At 34.0% G+C, this 25600-nt stretch overlaps 4 protein-coding genes across 7 annotated transcripts; 1 reads left to right on the top strand and 3 right to left on the bottom strand.

Annotated features, from left to right (window-relative positions):
* Window positions 1–3418: 3418 nt before the first annotated feature.
* Window positions 3419–6320, top strand: LOC130933331 (rhodanese-like domain-containing protein 9, chloroplastic). Of its 3 annotated transcripts, XM_057862920.1 has the most exons (7): window positions 3586–3666; window positions 3853–3883; window positions 4535–4785; window positions 4876–5026; window positions 5421–5506; window positions 5597–5701; window positions 5789–6320. In XM_057862920.1, exons 1-7 carry the CDS (start codon window positions 3642–3644, stop codon window positions 5857–5859), a joined length of 720 nt encoding a protein of 239 aa, XP_057718903.1. In that variant the 5' UTR covers window positions 3586–3641; the 3' UTR covers window positions 5860–6320. The 3 variants fall into 3 exon arrangements, with proteins under 3 accessions (XP_057718904.1, XP_057718905.1, XP_057718903.1); XM_057862921.1 differs by lacking the exon at window positions 3853–3883 and having other exon boundaries at window positions 3419–3666; XM_057862922.1 differs by lacking the exon at window positions 3853–3883 and having other exon boundaries at window positions 3522–3666; window positions 4591–4785.
* A 420-nt stretch (window positions 6321–6740) lies between these two features.
* Window positions 6741–12400, bottom strand: LOC130933329 (uncharacterized). The gene is made up of 9 exons (XM_057862918.1): window positions 11813–12400; window positions 11379–11519; window positions 9817–10197; window positions 9456–9560; window positions 8885–9025; window positions 7944–8147; window positions 7639–7728; window positions 7384–7495; window positions 6741–7131 (listed from the first exon to the last, which is right to left on the bottom strand). The coding sequence occupies exons 1-9, from the start codon at window positions 12263–12265 to the stop codon at window positions 7088–7090; spliced, it is 1671 nt and encodes a 556-aa protein (XP_057718901.1). The 5' UTR covers window positions 12266–12400; the 3' UTR covers window positions 6741–7087.
* Window positions 12401–16242: 3842 nt separating this feature from the next.
* On the bottom strand, window positions 16243–18093 carry LOC130932456 (probable pectinesterase 8). The gene is made up of 5 exons (XM_057861784.1): window positions 17681–18093; window positions 17413–17584; window positions 17077–17283; window positions 16720–16979; window positions 16243–16630 (listed from the first exon to the last, which is right to left on the bottom strand). The coding sequence occupies exons 1-5, from the start codon at window positions 18091–18093 to the stop codon at window positions 16465–16467; spliced, it is 1218 nt and encodes a 405-aa protein (XP_057717767.1). The 3' UTR covers window positions 16243–16464.
* A 1694-nt stretch (window positions 18094–19787) lies between these two features.
* Window positions 19788–23682, bottom strand: LOC130935173 (FT-interacting protein 3-like). Of its 2 annotated transcripts, none has more exons than XM_057864768.1 (2): window positions 23332–23682; window positions 19788–22470 (listed from the first exon to the last, which is right to left on the bottom strand). In XM_057864768.1, the coding sequence occupies exon 2, from the start codon at window positions 22341–22343 to the stop codon at window positions 20013–20015; it is 2331 nt and encodes a 776-aa protein (XP_057720751.1). In that variant the 5' UTR covers window positions 22344–22470; window positions 23332–23682; the 3' UTR covers window positions 19788–20012. The 2 variants fall into 2 exon arrangements, with proteins under 2 accessions (XP_057720751.1, XP_057720752.1); XM_057864769.1 differs by having other exon boundaries at window positions 23450–23682.
* Between the last annotated feature and the right edge of the window lie 1918 nt (window positions 23683–25600).

Genomic DNA, 25600 nt, shown 5'->3' with positions numbered 1-25600 from the left:
CGGTGTGGCGGTAGTGATAGAAATGTCCTTTCCTCTTTTGCACATCTCTTCTTCACGACGACGCAGCCAGTGGCGACAAGGACAAATGGCGGTGACGGATTGACGGCGGCGCGAGCTTCTCCTTCCCCGGCACTCTCTTCCTCTCTCTCGGATCCCCATCCTTCCTCCCTTTTCCTTCTTTCTTTCCTTTTCTTTTTTCCTTTCTTTCTTCTATTCTTTCTGAACTGTGTATGTGTGTGTTGGTGAGGGTGGGGTGAGGGATAATGGCGGCTAGTTTAAGGAAATTAGGGTTAGGGTTATGTTTTAGGGTTTAGGTAGAGTATTAATTTGAAATCAATTTAATCCAATATAATTAAATTTAAGAATATTATTTAGTTTACAAAATTATATTTAATTAAGTATTCTAATTTAAAAATAGAGATAAATAAACAAATTCTCTTTGTTCATAAAATTAATAAAAACCTTTAATTATTCAATTTTAAATTGTATAAAACTTATTATTTTTAATTATTAAAATCTTAAATTCCTAATATAAAATATTAAATTATTTAAAAAATTTTATAAATCATAATAGATCTTAAACTTAAAGTATCATAAAATATAATTTAATTATTTTCAGGACAATCATTTTCTTTAAATAAAATTATCGACGAATATAATAAATTATAAATAACTTAGTATATAATTTTTAAAAATTCGGAGTCTTACAGGGAGTATCTTGACAAATGGCAGAAAGAGGCATAGACAAAGGTACATTTTAGTGAGGTTCCAAAAGTGGATAACGTATGCAACAACGCATGTGAATCATTCAATGCAAAGATCAAGTACGAAAGGAGCAAGTCCATCCTAACCCTAGCTGAAGAGGTTAGAAGAATCACCATGAAGAATATGGTTGATAATAGGAAGAAGTTGCAGAACTATCAAGAAATTCTCCCTCCTGTTCAGCAAAGTAGGTTGGAGCAATGACAACATTGTCTCGCCATTGGACTCCTCAGTAGTCTGGTGATGAAAAAGAAGAATTGTACGAAGTGCATGACTGACCAACTAATATGGTGGTTGACCTGGGTAAGCACACATGCACTTGTAGGTTTTGGCAACTTACAGGTAACAACTTTCATTTGTTCTCTCAATTAGTTGACAATGTCTTCATTCATGATAACAATTTTAATGAATCTTTTTATTTGGTTTGAAAGGAATGCTGTGTATGCATGCAATATCAGCCATACAAGATAAGAATGACAAGAGAGCTGAAGAATATTGTCATGACTGGTTGAAGATGGAAGCGTATAGGCAAACTTACTGTTTCAACGTCAATCCGGTTAAGGGGCAGAATATATGAGAAAAAACTCCACATCCAGCACTAGTCCAACCGCTAATCAAGCCTAAACCTGGAAGGCCAACAAAGAAAAGGAGAAGGGACAAGGAAGAACAACCAACTGGGTCAAAGACAAAGATAAAGAGAAAATACAACCCAATTCGGTATATGTACTGTGGTGAGGTTGGATACAACAAAAAAGGTTGTGCAAAAAAAAAAACTGTAGATGCTGAGGAACATGCCAGATAGATGCAACTGCAACTAGCGGTTGTTGCCTATGCTGCAAAAGGTGCTGAACCTGAACTAAATGCAACCCTTACTAATGCTGATATTACTACAGAAGTAGAAGCACCTTTGCCTTCACTTCCATCACCCATCCAGCCTCCATCAGAGATTGACATCAGCCAATCCGAAAGCATTCCACCAACCCAAAATACACAACAGGTAGTATCATCACTTCTCATTCCTAAAAAAATTCAACTTCATATAATCATCTAACAAATTCATTTGGTACTGGATTATACAGAATCAATTGGTAGCTAGGGCATCTAAGTTACAAGTGATTAAAAAAAAGGCAAAGTTAAGGTCCTTTCCTAAGCCTACTGCAATTGCATCTGTAGTTGTTTCTGCTGAGACCATTAAAGGGACAAGTTTTAGAACTACTAAGAGGCTGGCCAACTTCATGACTTTTGTGCCTACTCCAGACTTCAAGGCTCCAAGAAAGAACAATGAAAAAGTTTGATTTGTTAGGAATGTGTTGTGGTTGACTCTTTTTTTGTATGGGACAACATTCTGTTTCTTATTTTTTTGTATGGTATTTAAGTCTAAAGACAATGTGTTGTGGTGACATGAAAACCTTATAACTTTGTTGTAATATTTCTCTTTTAAGACAATGTTTAGTCTTTAATGACAAGTTATTACTAAGATTACTTCGTTTGTTGCTTATTTTGGTTATGGATTAACATAATTCACATAACATAACTGGGTTTATTTAGAAGTACATATCAAACAACAGAGTATCACAACTACCCCAAACATAAAAATTATTAGCAGTTTCAACTTCAGTTTTCAAGCTGTCCAATTTCTATGCCACTTTCACCCTCCATTCATCATAGTCATTTTCAACTTCCATATCAGTTCCTGCATATTTTTTTGTATCACATACATCCACTGCTTGATAATCATAATCATCAACTCACTTAAAATAATTGCAGTGACTGCCCTTCCGCAATCTCAGAAAGGAGTAAACAAAAAAATCAAAGAACACCCAACAACACAGAACAAGATGAAAACAGTTAATTTCTTTCATCACTCACCCGATACCTTGAATATGCATAGAACAATTTATTCGAGTTCTCTGCTGTCCCAGATTTTTTAATCACAGTTTTTAACCCACAGAAACATGATCCATCATGAGTTTTCAACCTCCTTCTTCACATCGAAGTGCTAGAACCATGATTGTCGTGCAACGGATGCGACAGACCACCACCACAACCCTCATTTCCTATCTCCATCCAGGCGACAGACCAAGGATTATAGCTCCTACTGAAGTCTATTGCCACTGAAAATGTTCACGGTGTCGTATTTATTGTTGAATTTGGGATTAGAGTTTATCCACTCAAGGACTAATTTAACTTCTAAAACAAGACTTATCTTGTCAACCACAACATGGTACAACTTGGCATCTGCCACGTTGGCAATTAACGACACACATCAGTAAACATTTCTCAACTCAACGACAGAGATGACAAAAGGACGAACGTGACCAGGTAAAATATCTTTGGGGACAATTTCGATTAATTTTATCTCAATCTTGCACCATTCATCTAAATATATAACTAAATATATAACGTGGTATATTTCATATCTTAGATAATCGATAATTGGATTTATTCCCTTTCAAGTTCAAACTAGTAAATTTTATAAGAATAGTCAAAATTTAGATAAATAAAAAATAGTTTTCAAAACCAACTAACCAAGTGAGTTTGACTATCCTATTTAGTTTGTCAAGTACGAGAAGCAACCGTAAATACTGCAGATGTTATTTACATACAGCTGTTACCTTTAACCGGAGACAAGCAAGCACCTTAAAAATGAGATTCCGTCTGTTCTGTTGTATTTGATTAACGGTTATTGCAGTTTCAAGCTTCGAGACTTGAGATTAGATTTTATACTTGCCACGTGGCATATATTCATTGCTGATACCAAATTTCATGGCCCACTAAACTAAACCATTGGGTAGGGTGTGTTCACGTTAAGCTTCCATAGCTGAGAAAGAAAGAGAGAGGGATAACAATTCTCGGCACCATGGCAGGGCCTTCTTTCTATGCCTCCTGTCTTTCCTCCTCCAGGTAACTAAATCTTCTTATCTTTATTTTATTTTACCTTTTTTTCCCTTAACATGGTGATGGTTAAAGGTTAGTGATGAATTATCAACTTCATAACTTCAATTTTATGATAATGGTTTTGGTTGCTATGGAGAACAAGTGCTAAAAATGACTTGTGTTTTATGTTTTCTTGATTACTCCATGGAGAAGTTGGGTTCTGCAATGTAACACTCAAGTTCATGTAATGCCCCTTGAACTTAGTTTTTTATGCCTAGACCATTCAATTATTTATTTATTTATTTATTTATTTTTTCTTACTTCGAATGACATAAACTCTTGCATGTTCAATATTTCATGAAATGACTATGGTTCAACGCTGCAAGAATTTTCACCTTTTTCCTGCATTGTTGATCACTGGGTTTGTAAACAAAGGCTTCAAAATTGTTCAGTATGATGTTTTGATTTGGAAAGCTAGAACAGCATCACAGTACATGGATAAGTTGTCTTCCATTGAGTTTATATTATTGACTAAACCCTTAAATTGCTTATTATTAAACTGTAGTCTAGGAGGGTTTTGCTTATTTTGGTTTTCAATCATATTTATGAAGAAATAGTTTTTTTTTTACTAGTTTATCCTTGGTGATTCTTCTGATGCCATACAGTCTTCTCAAATTGATGCATGCCCTTTTAATGTTCAAATTATGTTCTTAATGTTTTGGCATTTTCTTGATTTCTTCTTTACAATTGTCGCGGTTTCTCACTTATAAGTATTTAAAAATTTGAAGTAACCTCCATTCTAAACCATATTGATGAAAACAATGAAGGAGAAGTTCACTTAATGTTTGAACATCTATGCATACATGATTGTGAGGGATTAAGATTGTGTTTTCAGCAATTTGGGGACATCTTGGTTGGTATTAAAAACTCACAATGCAAGGGCCGTGCCAGGGAAACTACGCTGGAGGAGCAGTCTTACAATAAAAGCAGAAGTGAAGTTTGTTAATGCTGAACAAGCAAAGGAGCTTGTAACAGTTGACGGATATACTGTTCTAGATGTACGCGACAAAACACAGTTTGAGAGGGCTCACATAAAATCCTGCTATCATGTGCCTCTCTTTGTTGAAAATCAAGACAATGATCCTGGTAAGGACTAAGGAGTTCATCCTTTCAGATTAATTTATTCATGCATTTTTTCTTTTGCCTATCTTACTTCATGATATGGTCTTTCTGTAGGTACAATTGTAAAAAGGACTCTGCACAATAATTTCTCTGGGTTGTTCTTTGGTTTACCATTCACCAAGCCGAATCCTGATTTTGTACAATCGGTCAAGAGTCAGTTTTCGCCTGAAACTAAACTTCTGGTTGTATGTCAGGAAGGACTGAGGTTTGTTTATGGCATCCTATGCGATTTCAATTCTTCATTATTTTTTATTGGCTTAAGAAATTACAAAGTATGATCATCAATGCAGTCTAAATGTGAGATTAGATGAATGTAAACCCGATGATGTTGTCTTGTGCTGATAATCCATTTTTGTTATGAACCCAAGACTTCACTTAAAGAGAACAAATGTTCACCCACTTGAACCAACTATGTGAATTAAAAGTTTACTTATATAAATTATGTAGTCAACTTCTTGACACTTTTAGAAGCCTTGGCAAAAGATGCATTATACATGTATAAATTTGCATAGTTTGATTTTTTGGTGTACCTGCATTGAGTTTTATTGTGCTAATGCTAATATAAGCATTTGAGATTTTCATTCTACTTTGTTGTCAAGGTCTGCTGCAGCTGCAAATAAACTAGAGCAGGCCGGTTTCTCAAATGTAGCATGCATAACATCTGGCCTTCAAACTGTAAAACCAGGTTTAGCAATTCACTGACTTTTAAAACTAAATTTGTTGTTAAATAAAATTAAATTATTTCGTTAAGTGGTGAAATATTCCCATCCTGTAGGTACATTTGATTCTGTGGGATCCAAGGACTTGCAAGATGCCGGCAAAGCTGGTTTGGTGACAATCCAAGGGAAAATCTCAACTGTATTGGGAACAATTCTTGTTTGTAAGTTTTATTCTTTGAATAAAAATTGTCTTTTTGTCACAATTTTGTGATACTTGTATTGAATTTACTGTGTTATGAAATTCACAGGTGCATATTTGTTCATTACCTTCTTTCCTGACCAAGCAGAGAAGATATTCCAACTGGTCCCTGCAGGCTAAGCCTAAAATTTACATTAGAACACATTATTTACCAATTTTGGTTACCCATTTCTTTATGCAGCAGCAATGTAGCATAACTGACCAATGTGAAACTAGAGTGAAGGAATTTAGAATCATGAGATGTGAAGTGTGAAACTCAGTAAGGCATAAACCAAATTGTGTGTCCTTTGTAGTATACTCACTGTGGTGTTCCTTGCATAGATTGCCTTCATCTATATTATTTTGCTGTACAAGATAGCCTCCTTTTTTTTGTCACAGCGTTTTGTCTAGTTTTCTATGTCTTGTACTGAAGATAGTCTGCGTCATAGCTATGTGGATACTATCTTAGTATATTATGAGGTTTTGCTATGAGAACGAGAGCATCTTGAAGAAAAATGTGTTCATCAATTGGTAACCAATGGCTGATTGAACTACTTTGCTGTGATCATTAAGTGAAAACAATTTGGGAAAATTTTTATTTTTCCTTTAGTGTAAATTCCTTTCTTCCTCTACCACACTTGTATGCCATTTAATTTTATTGATCATATATTTCTGTTTTTTACTTTATCGAAATTCATAATTGACAGATAAAATATTTAGAGTAAAATTCAAGATGAGAAAATATCTCCACAATTAAACGTCGTAACTCGCATCAGCCATCAACCATGGTGCTAATCCTTCTACGGAGATAATATTCGTAAGGAAAATACTTTATGGTGCCAAATGTTCAGCACTCCGTCGTTGTACCCAGGACAAAAAATAATTTGAGGTGTAAAGTTCATGAATACAAACCAGAACCAAAATTGAGCCGTTTATTTCCCTGAAGCTACCTACAAACCATCCTCGCTGGTTACTTCGAAATCGTAAAAACCAAATCGAAATAGCAAGGGTACCACCCAACAGATTGGAAAAACTCTTAAATGTTGAAAACATGCAGTACACTAGAACTCGGAAGGTGGAAATTTTCACAAAGGCCATTAATTTAGGCTAACAAAATATTACAGTAATTATTTTCACAAACAAAGAAAAAATTACAATCAGATTAGCAATTGTATTTTTCATTCCATTTCGTGCACCGGTGATGTCACCGCATAAATAGGACGGCATTCTAATTCACGTCGTCTGATCTCAGCTACCTATGGTGCCAATAGAATTGGCAAGAGGAATTGAAGAGGGGGTTCAAAAAGGAAACCAGAAATCTTGGTCCTGTACTATCATTAACTGCTGACACTGCATCATCTAACAGAGATTAATCGCCTTGAAGACAGTAAAGCTGACGAATATTGCCAGAAGCTTCAAATACAAAAAGGGACAAATCATTAGCATTTATTGTTTTAACTTCCTCTTGGACAATATTTAGAACAACCAGCTCTAAAAGAGCCACTAAATCCCACATTTCGCATCAGTACGCAAAATCTGAAATCAATCTTATAAGTAACTATTAACAAAAAAAATAATAAAAACAGACGGTTGCTTGAATAAAACTAAAAAAAGGCACTGAAGAAGAGAGAAAAAGAGGGGGGAGGGGAGGGGGTTGACAGTTACCATATAACCAGTCCTTGAAGTACACATGGAGAGCTGATGACAATTCCCGTTTACGATTATCTTCTAAAGGTGCTTCACGCAAGAGTTCCCTTATCTCCCCTAAATTTTTTTGCTGTATAGAAGATAATAAGATTTTATCAAGTTCAACAATTAGTTGAGACATAATTCACGTGAATTTGGCTCTTTAAAGCTTGAACACGAAATATATGGAAATCCAATCACTAATATATTAATCAATTAACACTAGAGATATACATTTCTTTGCTGAGATGCCATATAAGCATCTGGTAATGTAAATGGGTTGGCTTTTGTAGATCCAGTTGACTCTTCAGACAAGTTTGGAATCTGCAAATCAAGTATGTCAACATAAAAATGGTATTACCAACTAAGAAAAAAGAAATTTGAGCGTCAACCATTCTCTACCTAAAAAGCTTTATGGAAGAAACAGATATGATACATTTCAAACAGTTCACATGCTGAAATACTTCATGCTAATAGCTTAAATAAAACAAAAATAGTTGGTTTTCCTGCTGGTCATTATCAAAAAACAACAGTCATACCACAAAATTTGTGAACTGATCAGGATCCACCCGTGATGCGGACTCTGCTTGAACATCAGCAACACCTGCAGGGTGAGATAGTGAATCATGAGGATCCACCATGCCCAGTGCTATAGGATTATCCCATTGGTTCACTGTGGGCAGAATTCCAACTTCGTTCATATGCTCCTCCAATTGTGGGTAAAATGTGTTATAGGGAGCCACCTATGCATATTATGGAAAAGAAAGTTTTCCACCAATGAATCCACTTGACAAAAGTGCAGAGTTAAAGAAAATATGCATACAACATCAGCAGCTAGTACTGCTAGATGAAGCAGAAAATTGAACAAAAAGTAGACCTTTGGTAAGACGGAACAGAGATGCAGAGATATCCATCAAAAATAAAAAGTGATAAATAACTGTCATAAGATTTTTAAAATAAATTCACTCTTTTAAGTGATATCTAAACTGCCAACATTTTATGTGTGATAACTGATAACCATTCCAACAAGAAACTACCTTTTTTTTTAATCTTTTTCTCTGTTTACGTTAACCACACTTCTCATATAATAAGTTGCTTGAGTTTTCGAATTTAATAAGCATAACTATGTAATACCAAGAAATGGTTAAAAAAGTATTGTTAGATAATAGAAAGGCTTATGCACATCATATGCCTACAAGTACAAACCTAAAACAAGTTTTAAGCACTGCTGTTAACACAATCGAACTATTTTAGTTATTCATCATGCATCACTGTCATATCACTTAATAGTACTGGCAAAGTCATAAATAGTTGACCAATATTCGCAAAGATATCATGGTCTCTTTTCAGCATCTTTAAGTAACATTTCAGTAATATACTAAAACTCAATATTTACTTTATCATGTAAAAGGCAACATGAAAAGGCAGTTCACCACATGGTTAGCAGCTTAATCAAACAAATGATAAATGAAGGAATCACCTGCAACTTATGGTTATCACCAAGAATAAGAGGTTGCTGATTCACCCCCAAAAAGAAGACACATTCACGGCAATTAGCAATACAAATACGTTTTGCTGCAACAATCACATGAGCTCGTTCACAATGCTCTACCCTTACAGCCTGTCAGAAAAAGAAAATGCAGATGAGTCTATTTATTAGAAATGAAGCTCAGGCCAATCTAGCACACATGCAATGGTAGGAAGAAGATCAATAAGTTGCTTCCTGGTGGTCAAACGCTGTTGCATATGATGGATAGAAAATTAATTTAGATAAAAAAATTTGTCAACTAACGATGTAATTCCAAACAACAAATATTAGCAGATTACTGTTACATGCATAAGTGCGAATGTAAATCAATCAACAATAATCATCCCTTGCACTTCCCATACACCTGGAAGGGGTGTCTCACAGAACAAAAGCAAGCATAATTTCATTTTCCACATTACGGAATGAAATAATAATAATAACAAGTTATCCTTCTATTAGTACCAGATTCATCAAGGCACTCAAAAGCTGAACACAAAACCCCTTGTTACTTTTCAGGTGTTACCTTCCCAACTGCTCCCAGAACTATTGTAGAATCTGAGCATCCATACACAGTGGCATATCGCAAAGGTGCTAAAATGTAGATGGCTGACTCATGGCAATTTACAACCTGCAATAACCAAACACAACTTATGTTAACGTAACTACTTCCACAATAATCTCAAGTGATAAAATGTCCACAAGCACTTTGAATAACATCCAAATCATGAAGCTAAATCTAAATCTAGTTATACAACTTGCATGGAACAGAGATTATGCTTAAGGAAGACAAATGCTAGAAGTCCAAGTCCAATATCAAATATTAATTTAACTGGAAGACTTCACGCAATGTTAGGATCATTAGTCAAATGCGTGAGAAAACAAACCTTAACAGAGGAACCTTTAATGTCAGATGCATGCTTCACATACGAAGATTTAGAAACCCCTTCAATGAAACTTGGAGCTCTAGTACTTGTTGAGACCTTTACTGGGGCATTGCATGCATCAGTCATAGCAACATCCTGGTCAGAGGCACTAGCTGGGCCATTTTCCTTGGAAGAAGTCCGTTCAGAAATGTGTTCCAATGCAGATGTTATATTCTGCAGAAGCCAATCATGAACTTGTGCAGCAGGAGCTGGAACAGCTGGCATGTCAGGATCTGAGTTTGCAAAGAAAGGAGAATGTTGACTCAAAGAATTTCCTTCAGATCCCTTATCACCAAACTGAACTAGAAACCCAAGGTGTTCAAATCTATCCATGGATAAAACCTAAAATAAAATGAGGTCAAATAAGAAGGATAAGAATGAGACTAAAACTAAAGAAAACCTGGAAAACATAAAAGATGACATGAAAATTTTTCTAAACATTCCTTCAATCAACAAATTACATGATTATGCTATAACAATGAATTCACCGAGAGTTAAAAATAAAAATAAAAAGTGAGAATCCTCTGCCCCAAGGGCCAATAATAAATTATCATGCCTCTGATAAGGTGGTAGCATTTTGGAATTGTGATGTCTCGGCAATTAAAAGGAAGTGAAGACTACTGTGAACAGACAGCATACCATATTACCATTATTATTGATACAGAAGAAAGCCAAGTATATGCTTCACCCAATGCATGTCAAAGTCAAACTAAGAATGAGGTATTGAGTGTCTAGAAGCATGGAACAGCATTAACACAGAAGTTAGATAATCAACATAAAGGAGATGTTTGACATAATTGTCAAATTCAAAATAGAGGTCGTCTCAATACGCACTAGCTCAATCTAGCATCTGACGGTATAAATCCACAGACTTTATTTCATATTTTCATTGATTAATAGTGTCACTTCACACATCCACAACCAGCAGACCAAACCTCTCTTCAGAAGATTAGAACACCAGGCCTCATTCTTCAAGACAGTTCATCGATAAATTGGGAATGAGTTGTAAAAATAAATAAGGATATCATGCAAAAACTTTGGCTGAATATTCAGTACTCGGAGGAGGGTCTGTTACTTAACTGCAACCCAATCAGAATTAAAAGTTGTAATCATACTAGAACAGAAGAGGACACAAACGGTTTCCTATCTACTCCAGAAATCTTAAGTAACTGATGTCTTTGGCATATGCACAAAGCATCAAGATTGGAATAGAATAAAAAAAAAAAAAGACAGATTATTTCATAGAAGCTACTGCTTTTGAAGCAAAAGATGTATCAAAAATAAAAACTGAAAAAAGAGGCATAAAAACATGAAATGAAAAAAGGATAATTTAAATAAATACTTTAACAAACATTAAAGATTTCATCCCAGTTTGCATGATACTTGAATCATTTACAAGAAGGAATCCTAAAGATGGATATATAGTGTCACTACATACATGGTATTCCTTGAATATATAAGATATCTATTTAAGTTAAAAATCAGCAAACCAAGGATATCATGCAGTAAATCAAATAACAAACCAGAGATTCTTCCCCTTCCCCCTCCACGGGCTCAGCTAGGAGAGACAGAATGTTAGCCAAGTGCTTCTGCAGGTATGACAATTGATGCGCCTCTTCGTCAGCCTGTGACGGCATAAACCGCCGGCTGTTGCTCCGGACAAGCTGTATAAACACACCAAAAATCAGAAAATCAAAACTTCTCCTCAGCATCAACAGAATCACTAGAATCGAAAATTGCTACCAGGTTAACCGAGAGAAACAGAAAATAACAGAACAGGAGCCACAAAAAACCAAGAAAATTACTAGAGCGACCTAAACAAACGCTGTAATCCATGAAATTAGAAACCAAGCACAACAAATAAATCCAAATAACTAAAGAAATTAAGACCACGATTAACACAAAACTAATCACAATGAACCAAAAATAGATTGCGTCCGGGAAGGGATAATTGAACCTGAAGCGGCGAGAGAGCGGACAAGTAGCCATCGAAGGCGGAGGTGGAAGGCCAGACGTCAGCAACGGCGACGGAGTCCTTGTGCGTGCGCGGCAGGAGCCTCTTGTAGGATTGAATGTACAGGAACAGCAACAGATCATGCAAGTCGACGGCGGAGACTTCGGAGGTGGGTGGCTCGGGCTCCGAAGATGGGAGGACGGAGGAAAGCGTGTCAAGGACGAGCCTGGCGTGGTCGAGCGAGATCTGAAGAGACTCGGAGATCGCCGCCGGATCGACTTTGCCGCCGGAGGAGAGCTCAAGAAGCTTCTGCTTCAGCGAAATTAGGGTTTGCGCGGGGTCGGAGAAGATGAGCTTCGGGATCGGTAAGAGGCCGTGCTCGAAGGGCTCGCGCCGAGGGTGAAGAAACACCGTGCTCATTGACGACGATGTGCTTGGCTCGATCGGTTCCGTCATCGCCACAGAAAGAGAACCAATGCCAAATGTAAAAAGAAAAAAAACGAAGGAAAGAAATGAAAGAAAGAAACAAAGAACGAGAGAGAGAGAGAGAGAGAGAGAGAGAGAGAGAAAGAGAGTGTTTGCAGATCTTTGAATCAGGAACACTAGGGTGAGGGAAAGAGAGAGAGAGAGAGAGATGCGGGCGGGTTCTGGTGCGGGTGCACCGTATGGGAATGTGGTTACGTGGCGTTTTCTTATTCGTTTGGTCTTAAGGTTGGGCCAATTGGTTTTGCCCACGTTAGATTTAAACTAGTTGAGATCAGAGAAGAATCAGGAACAGGAGTTCTTTAATTCTTTTCAAAACATTATATGTAATTAGTAATTACCCATTAGTGACAATTATAATACAAGTTACGAATTTAAATTGAGCAATGATTAGAAGTTTTAATCTATCATTTAATTATTCTCTTAATATTTAAGTGAATAAATTTCAAATTTATATTATTTTTAAAAACATTAAAAAATTAAACTTCTAATTATTTTTTTAAAAAATTATAAATACAAATATATAATTGAGTAGCAACAGTTGTTTATAGCAGAGTAAATATATTTTAAAAATGATGCACGATTATTTTTCTCTATAATAAATCTCTACTTTTTATATGTAAAATATAATTATTAACATAGCGGATATAAAATTTACACTAAAGATTTTTTTTTTAGTAAACTTAGCTTGACATGTTTCTTTAGCCTTGGAAATGTGATGAATTTTATTTTCCAAGCTTAATTATTATGTATATTAGTAATATACTATTATCTAAATTCTAATGAAATATTTGAATTTATATTAATAAAAAATAAAACAGTGAACAATTAATTCAAATAATTTTATTTATACACTAATGTATAGTTAGATAGTTCTATAAAAAAAAATTAATGTTAGTAGCTATTGCAAATAGATTAAATACATAAAAATTTAGTTTAAAAATTTTGGTTGAGTTCTATTGTTATTTTGTTTATTTCTTTCATCAAACTACTATATTTGTTTGAAATTTGTAAAGTTATGTAATAATTTGGTTCGTCTTTTAAAAGGACTTCTAAATATTAAATTTTTATTCCTTTAGAGATTTTTTGAAAAGATAATGCTGGAAATATGCAGGCCCTGTATCAAAACTAAAAAAAAATATAGATACAAAAAATTTTTTTGAGTTGTTTTTTAAACCAATAATACATAAAAATCAAAATCAAAATCCATAATATTTCAAGTTTTAAGACTTAGGTTCATTATCTATAGATAATGATTAGCATTACAATTTAATCTATATTTTTTTCTATCAAATTACTTTTTTATTACATTATTGCTATAGTTACGGAAACATTATTTATTGCAATAACAATGTATAGAAATGAAAAAATAAAAAAATAGTCATTTAATAAGATTATATATAAAGATGCATCGTTAAAAAAGTAATGAGAAAAATTTGTGATTTTTCTCTTTTAAATGTCCATTAAAAATATAATGAATATTTAAGAATTGATTTAAATAATTAGTCGAATCGTATTTTTCTGCTCTGGCTCTGTTGTGGCACGGAATTTTTTATTTGAGGTACGAACTTTGAGACCGACGAGTGATTGAGTGGGATGAGGAGGAATTTTTAATAGTATTAAAAAATATTTTATCTATACTAAAATGTAATTGACTTTTAGTATACATATATGCATATAACATAATTGTAGAAATGTTAATTAAATTACCAAACTTAATTAGTAATAAAGTTCAATCAAATCTCTTCTAAAGGTTTTAGTATACTTGTATCTCTTCCTCCAAAACTTATATATCTTATTTTGAAATTCTTAATTTAGAGATCCATAAATTTTCTTCATATGTTATAACAATGTATGCCTGTTGTTGCACGAAGCAATTAAATTAATATGTAAAAACTTAAGTGCAATTGACTTTGCATAAAGTTGATAATTGAGAGTTGTTAAATAATTTGACTGATTTGACTAAATTTTTTTTCTAACAATTTTCAACTATCAATTTTATGTGAAATTAACCGCACCTGAATTTTCACCGGTAACTTAAATCGAAGTGAGATTTAGTAATTTCTTAGCAAGCACATGAAAGCCGAAATACAAGCTAAAAAATCAAAATAATTGGAAAACGTTGTGTGTTTCGTAATCTAATGTCTCTATCAAAAGCTACTAGTCAAGCTCCGACCAAGCAGCGTGCATTATTATTGACTTGGACTACCAGTAGAACCACAATAATATGCTCATATCATTATTTTCTTTTAAAACAATACACATATTTATTTATTTAAAAAAATTTGTAACTGCTAAATATTACATGAAATAACTCTACCAAATAATATACAAGAAAAACTACCGAAATCGTACTCGATTTTAGAAGCACTGACAAAAATAATTCTCACTTTTTAATAATAACCAAAATATTTTTAAAATATTATAAAATACGGCAAAAATAATTAAAATAATATTATTTTTTATAAGTAACCAATAATTTTTTATTTGATAAACTGCTTATATATTTTATCTAATATTTTATAGAAATATTTAGATAAGTATTTAGGAATTATACAAAAAATGGATAAAAACTCGATCTTTATAATTTTTTTAATTATTATTGGTCATTAATAAAAAAAATCGTCAAAAAAATCTATTCACTGTAAAATTACTATATTTTAAAGATAAATCTATCTTATTTTTGTAATGATGCTTAACAAAAATGCATCAAACTCTAATTTCAATTTTTTTAAATATATATTTAATATTAAATATTTTTATCTTATTTTAAAAATATTTTTATTATTAACAAAAATAAAAATTATTTTTATCAGCGATCTAATAATTCAGATGTTGAATGAGTGGTTTATTCTCAATATATATTACACGTAATGAGATAAGCATATTACTTTCCATAACAAAATTCATTAACTAGTGCGTGATATATATTATTTAAAAATAATTACTCAAATTAGTCTCAAATATTTTTAATATTGAATATTTTAATAGATAAGTTTTAAAATATGCAAAATAATCTCTAATATTTTTCTTTGTTAGATAATATAGTCTTCTTCAAGACCTCAAATGGCTTGTTTAATTGAAATTAATGTTTTAGAATTTTAAAAATTTTTTGGATACTATTTTAATATTTTTTAAATTTTTTTGAGAATGGTTGTATATTTTAAATTTTAAGAGACTAAAATATACTATTTTAAAAATTTCAGGAATTGATTTGGGTAACTAATTTGAATTGGTCTAGTAGTTAGTTTACTAGTCCATTTAAATAAATACTAGAGATTTAAATTCTACCTTATGCACGCAGCAATAAGTTTTTAATATAACGTGAAAAAAAATGACCACTTTTTTAATTTAAATGTGGAAGGAGAAATGGTATAAGACGTAATTATAGAGTGTATAAGTGCTTTACGTAACTGTGGTGTTATGAGCAAAAATCGGACCGTCCGATTTTTAGGTACAGACTCTTCGATTTGTGTTTAAAAAAATTAAAAAAATTTGAGATACACAAATCGAAAGGTTCTAATACCTTATCCAAAATTTAAATTTTTTCTTTCACACTAATCGAACTATCCTATTAGTAGACTTAATTTTTTCTACAAAGAAATTAGATGATCCGATTTCCTCATCCCTTATTTTAAAAAAAGTTATTTCACATTCATATCTAGTACCCATGTTCTCCACAACAATGCACGATACACATACTTCTCATATTCAAAAAAATGAGCCAAAAATGACTTGGCTAATTACTCTATTATTTAATTAAATTAACATTTTCATCACTAAAGATGCAATGAACCGCTTACTAGCATCATGCAAATAAAGTATCAATTGCATTAAAGTTAAAGTCAACTATGAAAAATTTTATTTATTTACTTGGCACTACAGTAGATAATGAGTTATGTTCTAGTTCAATTTGAAATTTTGAATGCTTCATCATAGATTCATAGACAAGTACATTATTTATTTTTCTGAGTCACCCAGCATCAAGACAAGAACAGTGCACGTGTAAAGAGAAGAGCGTATATATATAGCTACTTCAAAGTTGATATAAAATTGTATGCAACGACGTAACTGAACTTGTAAAATCAACTCTTGGGAGTTTATCATTATACATATGATGATATAATAAGCAAATGAATGGGTTGTTTAAGCAAATTGGGTTCTTATTATAATTAGATTATTAATTGTGTGTAAGTTTCCAACCATTGGTCACCATCAATAAAAGTTATGTTGAGGAATGGAAGAGCTTGTGTATCGTTTAATCTCTGCACATATGGTGCCCTCATTGCCATGCTAGCTCCGGGACCAGAGCAATTGTACTCTCCATAGAATATGGTCCTGCATGCATTATTCATGCATCCATTATTTTAAATAATCACACCGGCTTAGTAGTTTTAATTCATTCTATAGTGATTATTATTACTTACTGATCCCTTGAAGGGTCATTGAAATCGTTCCAACCTTCAGGGGCAATGATATCTGACATTGTTGTTGACACAAAAACAACACGTGAGTATGGTCTCCATGCCCTTCCTAACCATATTCTCCCACTCCCTCCTATTGTGCTGTTCACAAACACAAATCCTGTGTTATCATCCATGGATACTCTTCCATGAGCTGTCACTGCACCATTTATGCTCCTGTATCCTTGTGGCACTGGATTCGCTATAGAAACTATTTCACAATTCTGTACACACCAATATATGGCTAAGTTGTACTACTGCTAAGTTTGTACTAATAGATTATACAGTCATTCAATCACATTCGATTCGTTAAGAGAATACCTCGTAAAAGGACCTTCCATCTCCAAATATGAAATCAATTGAGCCTTGGATATAGCAATCCCTGAAGTAATGGCGACCCTTATCATCATGAAGGGTGTCTTGTGCTCCAAAGAATCCACAACCCTTGAATTCAGCTTGATCTCCTGATATTCTGATTGCTACTGCTTGTGCTCCTTCAACCCCAGGACTTGGCATTGGTGCCAAGTTCTGTTTCAAAGAGCATATATATATATATAACAAAGTTGAATTTATGTTAGTGTTATGATTAATTGTAACATAAGGTTTCTATTTTCATTGAGCTGTCATAAGTGATAACATCTAAATTTCTTCACCTACCATGAAGCTTATGTTCTTGGCAATGAAGTTGGATGCAAAAACTTGTACGGAACCACTATAGAATGTGCCGTTTGCTGACTTTGCCGTGTCATTCCATGCAATTGCGGTTGAAGTGTAACCTTGTCCTTGAAATGTTATGTTGGCTTTGGTTCTTGGGACCATTACTTTCTCACTGACAAAAATGAAATCAGATGAACATGATCATGATGAGGCTATTTTCTTGAGACACTTTTATATGAAACCACAAAAGAAAAAGGTTCAAACTTACTAGTATATGCCCTTGTTAATCCAAATTATGGTTCTTTTTTGGCTTAAATCTGGAACTGCATTAACGGCTGCTTGTACTGTTGTGAAATTGCAGCAACCTTTTTGATCAACACAGAGATAAGAAGTGGTGTTGGTGCTTGGAGGTGGAATCCCTGGTGGAAAATCATCACAAATGGAACCAGCATTTCCACTATCATCATCATCAGGGTGTTTCTTGTTATGATGATGATTATGATGATGGCCTCTGAAGAAGATGCATATATAAGGTAGTTGCAAACATGCATATGAGAAGGGTGTTATAGTGAAGTCTTTGAAAATGTTGAGGAACTGTTGATTTGGATTTATGAGATGCAAAGATGCAAAAACTGCAGCCAAGAGAACCAAAATAGATAAGAAATTGGTTTGGAGACTCATTATTTAATTTAATGGTTTTGCCAATTATGCAAAAAGCTAAGGATATATGAAATTCAGTTATGAAGATAGATATATTTATAAATATGTAGAACATGTATGCACTTGAAGTCAAAGGTTTTGATGGCATGTCTTGCAAACTACCCTGTCCTATTGTTGGTTACTGGGGGAATTTCCATCCTCTACCAAACTTAGCTTTCAGATTATTTTGTGCTCAATTGTAAATTAATCTGTAACTCATCATAACACTTGGTTCATTCTCTTACTCTTTCTGCTTTGCAGCCACATCTTTCTACAATGCATTACTATTAAATAGAGAACAATCTTTACGTAAATTACGTTCCAACATTATGGAAACATCTGATGGAAGTTTGGAATATATCTTATAATAATGAGATTTAAGTCTTTTTTGTTGTTTTAACTAGGATCTTTATAAATATTAAAAAACAATTAAAAAAATATAGGATACCAACTTAGCCAACATTCGGGTTTTTTTTTTTAATTGTAAAATTATCTTTTCACATTTATTTTTAGAGAATTTAGAATTTAGGGTATAAAATTTAAAATTTAAAATAAAAAAATTAACTAACATTAATTGAAAAAAAATTGATTATGGTTGAAATTCTTTTATAAACATTTTTTTTGTTTGAGATGGTTTTTTCTTTAAAAGATTAGTAGATTACTATGGCGAATCCAACTAAACTTTTATAGATTGGAAAAAAAAAATATAGCAAAATTAAACCAAACTAAACTTCTCTTCCCAATCCATCCAATTGTTTTGTCACTAATAATTCAGAGAAGCATTATTAGTGGGACACAAGCTCCCAATCTAAGCTTTATCTATCAGTTAGTTTATACTCTCTCTAAAGAGGGTTAGTTCTACCAAATTTGCCGGCAGAGATATTTACTATTTGGTCCCCAAAACACATTCACATACATTAGTGCTAAAATAATTAGAAGAAAATTTAGGAGGATAAACTATTTTAAATGACTTTTAACTTAAATTCAACCGTTTAACCGTGTTATAACTTATTTATAACTTATGCATATAAAAAGTTTGGTGAATGAACGAAAAGCCAATTGTTACCTAGACCAACAACTTTAATTTATATTAATCAATATTTTTAGTCAACTACTGAATACTCCCTGCAAGAATTATTGTTACCGGACATAATCCACAACGAGATAAGGTGTGAGCAGCAGCATAGTAAAAGGTACAATGCAGAATTGCAGATGCAGTTTCTGTAATTTTAATTTCATACAGTCCGGAAATATTGATACCCCCACATGCATTTATGATATTGTTACAAAATTCAAAGGTAAAAGAGTGCAATTTTAATGCATTGTAAAATCATGCAATTACATCAATTCTATTGTAAAATCATGCAATTTCATCAATTCTTTTAGATGAATGATGACTAATCCATTCTTTTAATAATCATGCAATTACATCCATTCTTTTGGATGAATGATGACTATTCGCGTGATCAATGTGAAAAGTAAAAAAGCTAGTATAAACCTACTTTAAACTCGCACAAAGATGAAAAAACTGAGCTGGTTCGGTTGTCCCAGCAGAAAAATAAAAAAATTGTTCACCTGTTTTTCAAAAGTCGGTTCAATTTCCATTGAAGAAAATCACCTCCATCATCATTGAAAATTGAAAATAATTACTACATCATCTAACTAAACATGAAAGCTTGACTAAGCATAAGTTAATTTCACCTCAAAGCCTACTACAAAATTACACATTAATCCATCAAAGTTCAAATAAGACATCCTATGACACAATGGAACAGCAAATCCACAAAATCTACTCTTGCCTTTGAAACAAGGGCCACATAAACATCAAACCAGAAACCAAAATCTGGTTCTTAACAATGGAAGCAAAGCAAACTCCATTTGATATCCGCACTTCTCTTGACTTAGAGCATGCAGTCAGTTCTTGCCGGCAGCCTCCTGAAGAAATTCAGTGGCACCGATGGAAGCTTGTGACGGAACCTCGGATGTCTCAACACATAAATTCCGGTGAGGAGGGCCACAACTTGGAATGGGGTGACATAGAGTACAATAGCTGCAACCAGACAGAAAATCACAAAAAGCGCCGTTGCTCTGGGATCTCTCCAGCTGAGCAAAGACTGCAGCCTTTCCCCTTGAGTTGCTAGGTCGCCAACCACGGTCTGTATCCTCCCAGCAATACTTCTGAGTCGATCATATCGCATCCTCACGATGTCAGAAGGCTTTGTGGTTGGAAATGTATCGAATTCTTCATCTAGTTCATCAGGGTGTGCCGAATCAGCATGAGAGAGCCGGGTGTCCATATGAGGAGGGTGCCTTGGCCTCCATCTATAGTACCAAACTCCAATCAAGAAGAGGTAAAGGAATATGGTGGGTAAGATAAGCTCAGGGTACATGACCAATATGATAAACAAGATATGGATCAGAACCGTGGTGATCGGGTTTTTCCAGTTGCAAATCTGATCAAACCATTTTCCAACAGCAATCAGTCCACTCAAAACCCCCATGATCCTGAAAAAGTTGGCCTTGCTCCTTCTCATACTCCACATGTGGGATCCCACATCCAGCATGTACTCCACTATCTCCTTTCTCAAGGGTGGCTCAGCACGACTCAGCCTCATTGAAACAATCTGAGTTGCTTGGTGCCTCAAATTGTCGAGCTGGCTGACAGTTAACGGGTGAATGTAATGCATTTTAGGCAACAAGGGTAGTGAGTACATGTGCATCATGTTAAGCAATGAAGAGCAAGTAAACCTAACAGCCAGGTGAATTTCACCCATTTTCTTCACCCCATTTGGATGAAGAACTAGGAGAGGATAGGAATGTGTGTAGACACGATCAGTCTCAAGGGTGGAAAGACGAATCCTCACCTTTCCGATCCTTGAATCTCTAGCCCCTCCTCCACCCTTATCACCACCATGCAAATGACAGTTATCAAAGACGCCAATTGTAATGACAGTGCAGGGATCAAAAACCTCCCAAGTATATTGCTCATTCCACCTTGGTTGAAAGCTATCGATGATGGTCCTCGTGCGCACCCACTTTTGCCCATATTTTGCTACACAATATGCATCTGTTGTCCCCCTACCATCTTTTGTTTTCATTGGCATCAAACCCTGTGCATTCAATATCCCCAATTCAAGAACTCCAATGCTGGACTTCCACAGCTGTTTCGCTGTTGGGCGGAGATCACTGCTGTAGTGAGTTGATTCATCCAAAACATGGTAACCACCTTCTAGGCAAATCCTCACATGAAGCCTGCTTGCAAACTTGATTTCCTTCTTCTTGTCCCCTTCCATAATTACAACATGTTTTTCGAGATTAACCCACCTAGTGTTCACAGGTTTGTGATCCAGTCTCCTGTCCACCGCCTGTAATGGAATTATACACCTCCCCAATACTTCCTCTTTGTTAGGGGCAACTCTGTCTTCCACACTCAAAATCAGTGGCTCCTCAAATGGTTCCGCAGCCACAAACATCAAATCCTCATTCCACATTGGATTGATTGTCCTACTCTGGGAGATTCTAGTCCTCAATGCTTGATTTCCCAGAATTGCCTTCACAAAAACATCAGGGTATCTACCCTTGTCGCTCGGTTGCAAGTCTTGTGCCTCTATCAAATTAACCCTCAAATACCAAAGTTTAGGAGACAGATACACCTTTGATCTAATGTTTGCAAGAGCATCAGTCCCGCTGACTGTCGCCGCATCCGAATGCCATGCCTCGGGAAATGCTTCATCAGCTTGAGTGCCCATCCAAACTGCCAGCATCAGCTCTCCCTTCGCCTTGTTACCATTTTTATCCTCCAGCCTATACCACTGTGGCGCCAGAGGGCTATCTGGAGGAACCCTCTTGGGGATCTCATTCAGGTCAAACCAGACACGACCAATGAAGTCATCCTTCACAACATCCTTATCTTTTACAGTAACCTCAAGCACCGAAGCCTGAATCCGGTCTTTCGAGAACGCAAAGACCTGATTCCATTCAGGATTAGTCTTCTTCTCGAAGTGTCGAGTGGTGCCTTTGTAATTTCCCAGCCTAACTTCAACATAAGGGTCACAACTGCCAGTGACATCCTTTGCAGGCAAGTCCTTCGCCTTGGAAACCCTCACATAAAGGTACTGCATTTGCTCAACAAGGTCATAGGTGCTAGTAAGTTTGTCACCGGAGACCTTACCACCTCCAAGGTGGGGCTTGGTCTCCTTCAGCAAAAAGTCCTCAGGTGGTGGTCTCTGCATCTTCTTAGTTCAAATCACCACCAAAACACCAACTTCAATAATGGAAGCTGGTTCACAACAATTTCAAAGAATATTCCAGGTCCTAGGGAACACTGTTTTTGAATTAAATACAACGGATACTAGGAGCCTGAAAAAAAAGGTGGAAAAACACAGCAGTCAAATAGCCGTTGCAGACTTCCAAATCGGTTCCCCTGAATATTCGGGAAACATTTAAATAACCAAACAACACGAGATAAATCCGAGCTTCAACAACAGAAGAAACTAAAAATTGGTGATTAATGCATAAGCAAATTACAGATCTCTGATATTCATGAGTGAAGATGCTTAAAAAGTGAACTTAATTAAAAACAAAGAGCATTTACTCTAAGCCTCTAGATCCGATTTGTTACGCTGTAGAATTACGAAATCACATCACCGGAAAAAAAATAATAAAATAAACATAATATAATAAAAAAAAAATCAGATTCCACATGCATAAAGAGATAAACAATCTGAAGCCTAGAATGTTGGTGTGTTGTTGTTGCCAACACAATGTGGCATAAGATGAAGGATTAAAGCTTCAAAATCTCACTTTCCCCGTTCCAATAAGAAACTCCCTTGAACCCAAGTTCATTTTTTTCCCCCAAGAAACAAGTGTCACCCTTTTATAGTTCTGTTTTCTTCCCTTGGTTCAGTAATTTGTATGCTACACAATCCACACACAGAAAAGCTTAACCAAGAGCATCACAAGTTGATGGATTATACTGTACATGTAACCTTCCAATCTGAACAGATTTTCCAAGATTACTTTTTTAAAAATAAAAAACTAAAAAAGGTAATTTTGTACAAATGGGGTACCTTGAATCAGCAAAGGGTATTTAAAAGTAGAAAAATAATAAAGAATATGTAAGAAATGATAAGCAAAATAGAATGAGATGAAGCAGAAGGGAGAAGGAGAGAAATAAAAAAGGGATTTTTATGGTTGTTTTTGTGCAATGAGGGAAGTTACCTTGATGAGAAGAGATTAACTTGTGAATAAGAAACGGAAGTTTGAAGCGGAGATTGAAATGGAAGGAATGTGAAGAGATAAGGGTTAGAAGAGAGAGAGAGAGAGAGTACACACTAACCCAAGAAAAGTAAAGAGGGCATTGAAGGAAGGAAAGAAGGAAGTGGTGAGTGGTGAGTCTCTCTATGCTTTTAATTTTTCTGAGTTTTTTTAATTGATTTTTTGTTTCCCTCTCTCTTGTCTTTGGGGTGGGGGGATGGTGGAGTGGGGCTAAGGATCTGATGAATCTATGCAAAATATACGATGAGGGGTGAGTGAGAGTGAGGGAGGGTTCTCTTTATGTTTCTCTCTCTCTCTCTCTCTCTGCTTTTTGAGAAGAGAAGGAGAGGTGTGTGCTGGTGGACCTCTGTTGCTGTACAGGGTGGTGGAGGAGTGCCGGTGGACCCGCCTCACGCGTGTCAGAATACACTCACACGTGTGCCACCTCATTTCTTTTGGCTTAACACTCACTTTCTTATCAATTTTAGTTACATAAACATAATTGTTAAAAATAATCAAATTATTCTAAAAAATATATATTATAAACTCTAACCCATATTCCTAATGATTTTCTTAATTTTTAGATAAATAAAGTTTAATATTTTTTACTTTTTATATTTTTAAATTTTTTATATATATTTAAATATTAAAAATAATAAAAAATAAATTAAAACTCTTCATCTTTATCCATTTACCCTTATTCTTGTACCAAATGAATTTAACATATGAAGTAAGATCGATTTTTTTTATCAAAACATAGAGAGATTTAAACCCATAACTTATAGAGAGATTATGTCATTTGATTTATAATTCATTAGTGAAGTAAAATCGCATATTAGACAAATTTCTTATTAGAATTTAATTTTAATGTACTAAAATAATTTTTTATGTGCATTTAATTATGTAATATTGTATCAATAAAAATAACTATCTTTCACATTAATTGCGTGAATATCATAAAAAAATAGATATAATTATATAACTGTATAAAATATTTTATATTATCAATATATAAAAATTAAACTCTTATTATTATAATTATTTTTAATTTGTTAATAATTTGTGCAATTGATAACACAATAGAATCAAAACTTCTAATTAATTATAATGGCATTTGGAATACATTATTATTATTTTTTTTAAACAAAGGAAGTTTAACACAATAGAGTGGAGCATAAATAATAAGAAATAAAAGAAAACTACCTACATGGGAGATATCAAATTCCTTGGCCCCAAGCATTGTCATCAACACCCACCAGAATCACTGGAAATCCATTATTGATAGTTTAAAACCGTCCTGCTTTGTATTTCCGCAATACTTGCTTCTTTATTTTTGAAAATTTTATCGTTTCATTTCTACTAGATGTTCTAGATCACTGCAAAAAAAAACTAATCAGCCACTTCCTTTGCTCTTATTTTCTAGTGTGCATTCCAGTCTAACTTTCAAACAGTCCTTTTATGGTACTTGGAACAGTCCAATCTGTACGAAAATACTTCAATCATGTGCACCACAACTTTCATGTAACCTCACATAAGAAAAATTAATGCTGCACAGATTTTATCTCCTTTTTATATAGTACACAAACATTATTATCATTCGGAATAACACCCAATCGGATCAACTGTTCTTTAGTATTAATTCGACCAATTAGCACAAACCATCCAAATAACTCCACTCTAAAAGTTGAAGTGAGTAATACTAAAAGTCTTATATTATATAGTATACTAATAATTATATAATTGGTGAAATAATAACACAAGATATAGTTCTAATGTCATTTTATGAATGAATTTATATTCCCTATTAAATGAAAGTTTGAGGAATATATATATTACTAAATAAATACTAAATCAATTTTTTTTATAAATGATACCTATATACTAAAATAAATATTAAATCAATTTTTTTTTATAAATGATACCTTTTAATCCTTTGTCCATTTGTCTAGGTTAGCAATTTGCCAATTTACCAATTTGGTTAAAGTGCCATATTCTTTTAGGATTTAATATTTAACGGATATTTTTTTTCCCCGGGGGAGGTTTGGAAAAAATATTAATTTAACAAGTAGAAAACAGCCAAAATCAACAGTTAAGAAAAGGAAAAACGAAAAAGAGACGCCACATGAATTGCCTGTATCATTATCTTTTCCCTTTTAGTTGTTGAAATAATTCAGTTTTCTTTATAGTTATTAATTATATACAAGATTCCTTCTGATTGTTAAATTAGCATTTC

This window comes from Arachis stenosperma, chromosome 6 (genome assembly GCF_014773155.1).
Source record: "Arachis stenosperma cultivar V10309 chromosome 6, arast.V10309.gnm1.PFL2, whole genome shotgun sequence".
Lineage (NCBI taxonomy): Eukaryota > Viridiplantae > Streptophyta > Magnoliopsida > Fabales > Fabaceae > Arachis > Arachis stenosperma.
This window is presented reverse-complemented; position numbering and strand designations above follow the sequence as displayed.